The 12,269-nt window shown below is 27.2% G+C and overlaps 1 protein-coding gene and 1 long non-coding RNA gene across 3 annotated transcripts; one reads left to right on the top strand and one right to left on the bottom strand.

Moving 5' to 3' along the window:
• Positions 1-1,835: 1,835 nt before the first annotated feature.
• On the bottom strand, positions 1,836-6,771 carry LOC132924657 (uncharacterized). Of its 2 annotated transcripts, none has more exons than XR_009661357.1 (2): positions 6,539-6,771; positions 1,836-2,343 (listed from the first exon to the last, which is right to left on the bottom strand). It is a non-coding gene; the product is annotated as an uncharacterized LOC132924657 (long non-coding RNA). The 2 variants fall into 2 exon arrangements; XR_009661358.1 differs by having other exon boundaries at positions 6,594-6,771.
• Positions 6,772-6,907: 136 nt separating this feature from the next.
• Positions 6,908-12,011, top strand: LOC132924656 (5-aminolevulinate synthase, erythroid-specific, mitochondrial). Its single transcript, XM_060989087.1, has 9 exons — positions 6,908-7,219; positions 9,294-9,558; positions 9,736-9,946; positions 10,037-10,221; positions 10,300-10,511; positions 10,596-10,728; positions 10,802-11,070; positions 11,136-11,345; positions 11,437-12,011. The coding sequence occupies exons 2-9, from the start codon at positions 9,303-9,305 to the stop codon at positions 11,566-11,568; spliced, it is 1,608 nt and encodes a 535-aa protein (XP_060845070.1). The 5' UTR covers positions 6,908-7,219; positions 9,294-9,302; the 3' UTR covers positions 11,569-12,011.
• The last annotated feature ends 258 nt before the right edge of the window (positions 12,012-12,269 follow it).

Below are 12,269 nucleotides of genomic sequence, written 5' to 3'. Positions count from 1 at the left end.
GAACTATTTTGTATTTTTAGGAGGTCAAATACCAAAATTCTCATTAATTTAAAAAATAATTAGGAATAGTAAAACAAATTTAATATTGATAAATCTAGAGGCTAAAATTTTTTTTTCATAAATGTATAAATATATTATATTCAATTTTGTATCCTTGTGTAAGCTACACAACAACTATAGACTTATATAGAGTGTTGCTCAGTGGTAAGTACTACAATAAAGTATTATAGTGTAATAGTGACCTCTACCTAGTGTTATACGATATCGGACGTTTTATTTCCACACAAGTGCCTACATAGCTTAATATCTACTTTAAAACATTTATGGTACTTATTATTTATTGCTTTCCATTTGTAACACATTAATATTTCCAATTTATAATTTTCATACAAATACTGATAACCATACTGACCCTATTCAATATCCTTTCGTCTGAGTAGATTGCAGCAGGTCACTTCATTTACACATTTTAAGTTGTTTACGCTCAGTATATCATATTGTATTTATATTTTATATAACCTTTGGTTGCTTAAATAAAGACGCCTTAGCTCTTAGGGAAGTTAGAAAAATAAAACCAAATTCATAACTAATGTGCATTTGATTAGTGAAAACTTAATAAAAATAGTTTTTCGTATATTATTCGTAATAATATGTACCTATTTATAAACGTCTAATTAGGGGTAGAGTTACTAGTTTAAAATGTTCGAATATGATCTATCCTAAGGTTATTTTTTGAATGTAAACTTTTCAAATGATCATAATATTGTATTGTAATTTTGTTGTGTACCTACGAAAGATTGAGTGTAAAAAATTAAAAAATATAAATAACAATGTGTACTAGTTTACAGTTAAAAATAATTTATTTGAATAATAATAAAATATTGATTTTTAAAATATTTACCTATATAGATAAGTATTATATTACATATTTAAATGTTGACCAATTTTACGTACAAATTCTAGTTTATCATTTTCATTTCAAACAATTCGAGAAAGAATTGATTTTAAATTCAACTTTCATTTCATGTTTTCTTGTTTGTTAATCGTCGACAAACCAACATCTCAATAATCACTTAAAGCTTTCGGGGTATAGTTAGATAGTTTCATTTTGAAATGTTTATAATTGTTGTTTAAATGTGTGTACTTTAACCTGAAAACGAAAACAATAAGGAAAACTCATATACATATAAATATTCACACCAAGGTGAGGCGATGTCGTTCTTTTTATTTTATTTCTGTGCCATAACTGGCAGACTTTTCGTTCTATAGCCAAATCGTTATAATCGATATTAATTTATTGTTCTGATGAGAAAGACCATAATATCTTTAATAGGTGGAAGGAAGAGAGGTGTGTTAAAATTGTCTAGCTTACAAGTACCTATAACAATTATAATACGCATATTATATTATTATAATATATATCGATGTATAATATATAAATATAATATTCATAATGATTTTCATCTTCGATCGTTTTAATTAGGTATTTAATTATTTTAATTTTATATATACATTAAAAATCACGTCGAAAACATACTAATGTAAATTATGCACTCGTGAATAGCAAACCACTTTAGGTATACGAAACCTCTGTGACCCTAATTTGGGTCGCGACCGGAGATTTAGAATCGTTCTCATAGAGTAGACTATATTCATTGTACGAAACGTTATCGCCAAACCTTACTACGAAATACAAATTCAATTCGAGATTCACCAAGATCCACCAGCAGTTAGTTATTAGTTTATTACTAATATAAAACGGTCTATCATAAAATATTTTTTGATGTATACAGCGTGTTTTCTACAAACTACAGGGCGATTGATAAAATATACAATTATTTTTTTCTCTCTTAAGAAAAAGGAATGTCCCTTGTATTTAACAACAAAAAAATTCTACTTCATCAATTTACAAAATGCCTTAGTATTTATTGGTATCACTCTGGATAAAAGGTTAACATCATCAAATCACATTAAACAATAACGAAAACAACTTAACTTTCGCCTCCACCTACTTCGACCTACATTAAAATCTAACATTTGTTTTAATAATTAACTATTCAAGTATAAATCAATCATTAGACCAGTACTCATAGTCGTATACAAACCCTTTCGTTAAAAATGTCCTTTACATAACCACGAAAATTCACCATCACTTTAAAAGAAACTGGAATAGAGATCTCTTTATGTAAGTTATAAGAAAAAATAAGAAATAAAATAGAAAAGGAAAACAATTTTCCTACATTTTAAATGTTTAAGTTTTGTCAATAAATTGTCTTCTCTTCGTGTCATTCGTGTGATTCCACTTAATCTTCTCTTAGTTCTCTTCTATGTTGATTAATGTTTCTGTAAAATATAATGTGAATAAGTTTTAATGTCTTATAATAAAATAAAAAATATTATTTTGTAACTCATTTGAATTTATTTTTGGTTTTGATTTCATAAACAATATTTTCTCTTGATAATTCTCATGAGTAAAAAATCTTTTTTACGAGAACAACTTAAATATATTTTTTTCATCAATATACGATAATATAATACCTATTACCATTTTTATATTAATCAATATTATTACAATTAGTATAACGCGGGTCGTTATAGTGCCGACACGTAGTCGTCCGGATGTATTTTTTGCAACGCTATACGGGTTGAGTAATAGAGGAGTTGTGTTTTCCCATAAAAAATTGAATTATGTATAGACTATAGACAATAATGATATGTGTATAATAACGAAAATTTTCAAATCCCTAAGATAAACATTTTTTAATTCAATTTAATCAAAAATAAAACTTCAGAATTCCAGATAGAATTTCCAGATTTCTTTATAGAATAATTATTGTGTTTATGAGTTTTCAATTTTTTTAGATGACAAACTTGTAAAGAACCTTGTATCAAATATTCAATCATTTAAGACATACATTTTGAATTTTACATCGTATTAAATCATAAATATTATAACATACAATTTTAATGAATTATTTTTAACGAGGTGGATTTACATGTACCTAATACTGTAGTAGTATAAATACCTACTGAATCTGGGTGTGTACTTAATTTTACATTCTGTATTCTGTATTCTGAAGATTGAAACCTTATTTTATAATACATAACATATTAAATAATATGTTTATACGAGATGTCATATTTCATCTCGTTTTATTCATATTCTTAATGATAAATCACATAAGTATTATTGCATAATTGCAAACCTTAATCATTTTATTTTATAATTTAAATGGCTAAATTGGAGTTTATACCAATCTTACTAAGATTTTTATTATTTATTTATTTATTTATTTATTTTTTTTGAGAAATAAATTATGCAATCTTTTTTTTATTGAACATGTGGACATTATAACCAATTGGCTATTACATAAATAATACTTTAATAAAAATTACTAATAATTATAAGGTTATCGATATGAAGTCAAATAATTTGATTTCATCCTAAACCGTATTGTGTATATTGTATTGTGTATAGCTATTATTTTAAATGAGATTAAAAAAAATGAAACGAGGATTGTCAATTATCATATCATTCATTCCAATTGACTTATACTATTTAATATATTTATTATTTCTAATTATGTGTATTGACATATTGTGATTTGTATGAAGGGAATTGGGAAATATATTAACAAATGTATATGTTTAGCATCAATCATATGTTTTTAATCAAATACGCAGCTTATTAATATTATCTTATTTGTATTTAATTAATATTAAGTAGTAAATAAAGTAAGTACCGTAATATTATAGTGAATGAGTTATGAAATACAAAAAACGCATAGGTAGGTACTCAGTATTAAAGGTATCGAATATTTGAAAACCTGCAACAACTGTAACATATGTCATTCATCTGACGTTTGCACAATCACACTAATCACAGGCCATACATATATTATAATGAACTGAGGTAGTTTATTGAAAATGAACAAGAGGGTGAACTTTTTTCGGCTTTACATAAAATTGAACGATCAACAACAAAAAGCAATAAATAAAAATTAATACTTTTTTAGATTAATTTTTTTATAAATTTGGTAAATAATTTGGTAAATTGTACTTAATTATTGCTTTTTTAAATGTATGTTTCATAAATAGAGGTACCAGGCTAACTAGTTCAGTAAGTATCTGTTTAAAATAATCAATCACCAGTATAAGCAATAAATAACATAGGCAATGTATTGCTTCAAACTGACCAAACTATAAATTATATGTGGAACAACAATTTATCAGTCAGCTAAGCCAACACACACTAAAAAAAATCTGCTAAGAAAACCGAGAAGTTTTGACTAAAATAGTTTCTTTATTTTGTTATAATTTAAAACAAACAACTACAGAAACTTGACACTTTCACAAATTTTATATCATTTATCTATATATAATATATATGGTATAATTTTCAAAAATGTTGACTTTTTTCGAGCTTTTTATAAATAATTGTAATTGTATGAGCATTTGAAGTTTAAACTCTTATAACATTGGATATATACCCGTATAATAACTATTTCTTTCCAAAAGATTTTTTTTGTTGTGAATAACCAAGTAAATACTTGAAATTTACATAAAATGCATATATTATAATTTTTATTATATGATAAAATCGTCAAAATCATTAATTCATTTGAGCTATTTATATAGACATAGTAAATTTCCGATATTTTTTAGTTTTATTCTTATAACTGGCAATTAAAAATTATTCGCTTGGTTAAGAATCTTGAAAATTGAATACACAAATCCATATAATCATATAAACTGTTCTTATATTTTCATAAGAATATGTGAGAATATTAAAAATATTTAGGCACAATTTATTTCAATATGCATTTGAAGTTAGAATTTTCACAAAATTGATCAAAATCGCGAAAAAAATTACAAACTATTTTATAGTTAGAAATTCATAAAAACTTTTCATTTTATTTCTAAATATTGTAAAACTAGTACAACATTCCTTTTACTTTAACGTAAATTATATTATTATGAACTTTCCTACATGCAATGAATTTTTTTATTTATTTTAAGATAATATCTATAAAATTATACTAATTATACTATGAATTTATATTTTTGCTGTTTTACGGTATTTACCAAATTATTTAAAATTTTACAATATTGTACAAATGTATATTATTATAATAATTAAAAAAATTAAATATTACATCATCTAAGAAGAATTAGATTGTTTAAAATGCCAACATCCTATAGTCGTATTGTATAGTATATTAAAATGTATCTTAATACAGTAAATTTAAAGTATCATATGCATAACTAGTCCTTTGTGATGGTGGAGGAGTCTTAACATTTATCGTTAACAAAATAAGGTATGGGAAATATAAAGTCGTCCTCACATAGTTATCAACTTTACTCATATATAACACTACAATATGAATATTATATAGAAATACGATGAGACCATTAAATTTAAATATTTTTAAATTCGTTAATTTAATACCCTTACATACATGTATAAAATATAAATGGATTAGTAGGTAATTAATATTACATTATTAAATCAAAATACTTGGTTTTACCCACCACCATAGACCGTGCTTATTTACACAAATTGTTTATTAATTACATCAATATTCAATAATAATTAATATTGGATGATATATATTTAATAAGTTAATGACAAGGAAAGTAATTATACTAGCCCAGTAGCTCGTACTCTTGCAATTAACGTTATTTAGTATTTTACTTTAAGTGCCTATGAGATATGAGAATATAACACTTAAACACTCAATTACGTGATGTCATAGGAATAGGATGTATGGACAAAACATTTTTCGAATATTTTTTGTTTTCAAATTTAGTTTTATTACCTACCAACCTAGTTTATAAATACGACTATAATTATAATATTATGATAAAATTCATACAACACTACTCTTCACAAAATAATTAAAATTTAAAAATGGATTCAATAAAAAAATATGTACAAAAACTGAGAAACAAAGCTTAAATACGTTAAGCCGGCATGACAGCATCACTACATTGTCGATCGTTTAGTTGCGTCTATCAGATATAAATTAAAACGAACTAAAACTGATATTATTTTGATTAGAATTTACAAGTACAATATTGTTTATTATTTCAAAACATTTGAAATAGGATTTGGACCCGAACCACTGCGGGGCTATATTTATTATTCAACATTAGGCTTAGATAGGATAGGCAACTGCCTGTCCCTCGTTATTAGGGGGGCCTGAAATTCTGAATGTCTGATTTGTATGAACCTTTTTTGTTATGTACAATACAATTTTCATCATACAAAATATAATATTTTAAAAAAATGTAAAAAAACTATAACATTGTAATTTTGCTTGAGAAAATGTGTAAGTAAATTGATTTGTTTTGTACAACTCATGTGTGGAAGGGAAGGGACTATATTATACGCTACGACTGTTGACAAGGGGCCAAATTTTTTATTTTGCCTAAAGCCACAAAATGCCCAAATCAGGTCCTGGTCAACCACTGGCTAAATATTTGTTACGTTACTACATAGAACACAATAGGTATTTTTAAAATTGAAAGTACTCACGTAACTAAAGTTATACAAAGTTAGCAATAATATTATATAATATTATACCGCATACACATTTAGTCAGAAAAGCTGTTGAGTGGTTTTCAATCAGTTGCGGACGTCGTGTCGGGCTTTTAGCGGTTTAGCTTCTCCCACCCCTTCCCGAGTCACGCACATACGCCTGTGAATAAATTACCGAGTAAAAAGATCGTGAAAAAAAAAAGAATACGACGGCGGCGCCGGACGTTCGTGTGACGACCGTCGTCGGCGGAGGGCGTGGCAGGCGGTGGAGGTCGCCGTCGTTGATAACAATAATAGTTGTACGATATCTGTGGTGGAGGGGCCGCCGACGATCGCACAACCACTACACTGACTGCCAGTCCTCCTCCGCCACCCGACGACCGTGATAACTGTAAAGTGTAGTGTTAACGCACACGCTTTATCACCGTCAGTCGTCTGTGATCGCGACCAGTGCACACTTTCATCATCACCTCATCCCGTTCACACCGGACGGACGGACGGACAAGTCGCTGGCGTACGTTTGACGCGAGAGAAATTCTTCGCACTCTGACGTCAGAGGTGGTCGCCGTTTGTCCGACTCTCACTTTTCACCTCACAGTCCCCAGACTACACGTCAGGCACCAGGTCCGAATATCCGTGGAGAGCAGAGCAACTTGGACGTGTTACCCCGTGTAAAAGGTTAGTGAATCTACCTCAAATGTCCACTGGCGCTGTGCCGATACGAAAATCGTCGGTCCGACTATTGCGCGATATTACCTTTATAATGATATATACACTCTGCCCGCTGACTGTAGCGTCTTGCCCGAACCTTACTACTTGTTGACACTAGTCTTCCCATCTGATGTCCATAAAAAAAAAAAAAAGGAAAATCATCTAAAAATCGCTTTTGAATTGATTTTAATTTACTGGTCCGACTGTTGTCGTGGTAGCCAGACACATTAACACGTCTTATAAAAGTATGAACACAAGGCAATCCTTTTCTCGACAGTTTAAAAACGTGAAAATAAAAGGTTCTTTGCGATCATTATTTTACTCTGATATGGTTAGGGTGAAAGGTGACCCGGTTAACCTTGTGCCCGTTAAAATTGTTGTTTTTTTAAATTGTATTGTCACTGGCCAATACAATTCTATACTATTTGATCTAATTAAAGGTTATTGTACATGGTAACCCAGTAAAATGGAATAATCAATTGAATAATTATTACAAAAATATTTGAAATTTATTCTAATATTTTAATTATTATTCTAATATATAAATATTTTATATTATTACACTTAGATTGAAGGTTAACTAATTATAATATAATTCAATGTTTGACATTGAATGATATATTATTCAACAATCCATTAATTTGGTATTCTTGGCTAATATGTTAATATTATAATTTACTTATTGGTGAATATTATATTATATTTTGTTTACCATAGGTAACATTTAATTTAATATTACCAAAGTATTTGTTGATCCTTGATGTTTTTTTCATAACAGGTTTTTTTACTATTAGAAAGTTTATGATTTATGATGCTAATAAGTAATAATATATGATTATAGTTTTAATATAATTTATGCATTTTGCTAATGTTGAACAATTGTAACTAATTTCTTGTTTAAAATCATAATGTATTTTAATAAACCATTGAGCATAAATAATTATGTTATAAGTTTATTGGGTAATGGTTTTACTTTCTATTTACTTCTTTTTCTATTGTATAAGTAGCTATTAACTATTTTACAGTAACTATAATCTTAATATTGATCTAAATTTTCTTTTATGTATATCATACTTAAATTTTGTATTGTAGACATTTAATTTATAATATGTACCTATAGGTTTAAACTTTAAAGGACCTTCTTTAACCGTTTAAAGCATTAATGAATTCTATAAGTATAAACAAATTAGCTTATAATTTTGTGCTACATACTACAATATTCTGTGTATAATGATTTCCAGTAATACATTTGGTTGCTTTTCTATCTTATTATGGGGTAATTTTAACTATAGTAACTATAATTAATTATTTGTTTTAATAAATCCTAATTATGTTATACATTTCATATAGATAATATCACTGTAACTGTTATTCTTCATATAATATGTATGACGAAAAAATAAATTTATTAATTTAAAAATAATGGTTCTATACAATATAAATTATGTTTTAATAGGAAGCTATTAGCATGTACTGTAACATGTAAATTTGCATTCAGCCAAAATCCATTTTATGTTGTTAATTTTAATATTAATTAAATTTACCAATTATCAAACTTAAAGATAAAAATATAATATAGGGCATTTCATTGGGTTTTATTGGTATTATAATTTTATAGTGAGGTATGAGTATTTTTAAGTACTTTAAATAGCTAAAACTCACTAAGAAAACACTTATGGGTATAGAATAAAATAAACAAATAATAATATATTATAAAATATTTCAAAAAATTAATTTTAAACTTTAAAATTGTATAATCATTGTTCTATATATATCCAGAGATATAACTAAATTTGGGTATAACAATATGATTTTCTACGTTCCTTGAAAATCATTATAATCAAATTTCACTGTATTTATTTTAACCAAATAAAAATATATATTTCCAAAAAGAATTGATTATTTATTTATTTTTATGAGTAGATACTGTTTAAAAATAATATTATTTTATATTTAATACAAATATAAGTAATTTAAATTTGTAATTAATATTTAAGTCATCAATAGTTAGATACTAATTATTATTTATATATTTTTTTAGTTCAGAATCATGGCGTGCCCATTCATGTCTAAACTGCCAACTACTTATGTCAAAAACTATGTTTCGGGCTTGCTTAAGACATATGGTCATTCGTGTCCAGTTATGTCTAGATTTATAAATGTTGGATCCCCTGTAGGTGTTATAAATGAAAAAATTGATAATAAAAAAAAGTGCCCGTTTCTAGAAAATGAAAGTACTGCAAAAGCAGTCAAAGAAGTTAGCAAAGAAATTCAAGAGGATGTTATTGAACCCAAATCTAAAACAGGTACCAAATTAATATTAATATTACTAATATTTTATGCTGTTAATTAAATAATTCATGGCACATTTATTTAGTACTTATGTATACATTGTGATACTTTGAATTGATAGATACATAATTATTTCACCATTTTATGGACTTGTAATAAATGAGTAATTTTAGTTTTTATTTTGTTTTAAGAAAATATCTACAACTATGAAAAATTTTTCCATGAACAAATTATGCGCAAGAAGGTGGATCATTCTTATAGGATTTTTAAAAAAGTGAATAGATTAGCTATGGATTTCCCATATGCGGTTGAATACACAGGACATGAAAAGCCAGTTACAGTATGGTGTTCAAATGATTATCTGGGCATGTCTTGTCATCCAGAAGTGAAGGGTGCAGTTCAGTAAGATGTGTTTATTATTACTCAATTCTTAATAATATATTGATTTAATTTTAATTATTACTCAAAATTGGATATTAATTATTTTATTAGACGAACTTTAGACAAATATGGGTCAGGTGCTGGAGGAACACGTAATATATCCGGTAATTCAATGTTTCATGAGAATTTGGAAAAGGATTTGGCTGTACTCCATGAAAAAGAAGCGGCTTTATTGTTTACGTCATGTTTTGTTGCAAATGACTCAACATTATTTACATTGGGGAAAATGGTACCAGGTATAAACAATTGATATAAATGAATATTTAATAAATTGTTGGTATCAACTAATAATTTTGTATTTGTTAAATATTTAGGTTTACATATATTTTCGGATTCTGGTAACCATGCATCAATGATACAAGGTATTCGTAATTGTGGGGCTCCCAAGCATATATTTCGTCACAATGATCCACAACATTTGGAAGAACTATTAATGTCCGTTGATAAAGCTGTACCTAAGATAGTTGCATTTGAAACAGTTCACTCTATGACTGGTGCAATATGTCCACTCGAAGAGCTTTGCGAGGTAAAAAATAAATACTGTCAATGGTCAATTTAAAAATTATTTATATTTTATAACAATATTATAAACTTATTCAACTGTTTTTAGATATCTCATAAGTATGGAGCGTTGACTTATGTAGACGAAGTTCATGCTGTTGGTTTGTACGGAGATCATGGTGCTGGTGTTGGTGAACTGCGGGGTCTAATGAATCAAATGGACATTATATCTGGCACATTGGGTTATTATACGAATAAGACAGTAAAAAAAAATGTACATATTGTATAACTTATTATTTTATATTTTTATTTTAGGTAAAGCTTATGGTAATGTGGGAGGATATATTGCTGCTTCAAGCAATTTAATCGATATGATCCGTAGTTATGCTGCTGGTTTTATTTTTACCACATCATTACCACCCATGGTTTTAGCCGGTGCTCGGACAGCTGTCAGTGTATTAGCATCAGCAGAAGGAAGAAGTCTCAGACAAAAACATCAGGAAAATGTTGCGTACCTCCGTCAAAAATTATATGCTGCTGGGTTACCCGTTGAGTCAACACCATCTCATATCATACCCATTAAGGTTTTAGTTTAAATAAAAACTAATGATAATTATTTAATTTTATACATGACATATATTTTGTTCAGATCGGAAATCCGAATTTATGTTCAAAAATATCTGATATACTACTTCAAGAAAAAGGACATTATGTACAAGCCATCAATTATCCCACCGTACCAATTGGCCAAGAAAAATTAAGATTGGCACCTACACCACACCATACTCCAGAAATGATTGATACGCTTGTGGAGGACATGCTTGATGTCTGGGTAACACTTGGCATTCCTCTTAAAGCTGTAAGGAATCAATAATATTCTTGTTAAAAGAAAATTCTTTATTATATTACATGTTTATTCAAAATTGATCCATTGATTATTGTTTTTTCAGACTCGCTGTAGTATGTGCAAGAAAAAACCTCTGTGTGCCCGAATCAGCAACCATATACAAAACAACTGTAGAATTACTATTGAGTCATGTCTGGCTCCCAATTGTTATCAATTAGTTAATGCCTCAGCTTAAAATCAGTATTCCTGGTCATGTCTTATTTTAAATAACTAAATCTTAAACTTTTATTTTTATTTTAAATCTTTGGTAATGGGTAAACATTCTTATTTTTCTTAATATTTGTTGGTATTTATACACATGATCTGGGGATTGTCCGCTTAACTAATAATAGTTTTGAAACTTCAATAATTTATTATTTAATGTAATATTTCCAATAGTTAGATACAATTCATTGTTCTTGTAATACATTAATGTGCTAAATTATGTTACTTACCAAAACTTACACTCCAAATTTTTTTTTTATGACTGATCACAAATTTTTTACTTCTATGAGTTGTTATTGTTACAATAGTTCTGTTATTATTATTATTATTATTATTATTTTTTAATATATAATTTTACAAAATTGTTCTGTTCTCTCATTGCAGTAATTAAAATATAGTCATTATATAAAACTATATTATGCTTTGTTTTTACTATGAAAATAGTTATGTGAATGAATGAACGTAATACTGATAATATTTTAAATGGGTAAACATTAATGTTATGTTTATTACTCAGTATTATTTTATTAATCAAATGAAAGTATACGCATTGTACTACGATACGTCTGTTAATTAACTTTTGGTCACTTAATGTGGTTCTCAATATTTATATAAATTTATGATTTATAATGATTATTGATCAAAGTTCAAAAAATTAAGTTGTACATATTG

This window comes from Rhopalosiphum padi, chromosome 3 (assembly GCF_020882245.1).
Source record: "Rhopalosiphum padi isolate XX-2018 chromosome 3, ASM2088224v1, whole genome shotgun sequence".
NCBI lineage: Eukaryota > Metazoa > Arthropoda > Insecta > Hemiptera > Aphididae > Rhopalosiphum > Rhopalosiphum padi.
Note: the sequence above shows the minus strand (reverse complement) of the source record. Positions and strands in the feature narration are given on the sequence as shown.

Coding starts and splice junctions, on each gene's coding strand:
- LOC132924656 (XM_060989087.1), top strand. CDS start 9,303: ATGGCGTGCCCATTCATGTCTAAACTGCCAACTACTTATGTCAAAAAC. Junction 9,559..9,735: donor TGAACCCAAATCTAAAACAG/GTACCAAATTAA, acceptor TTTTGTTTTAAG/AAAATATCTACAACTATGAA. Junction 11,346..11,436: donor TTGGCATTCCTCTTAAAGCT/GTAAGGAATCAA, acceptor TTGTTTTTTCAG/ACTCGCTGTAGTATGTGCAA.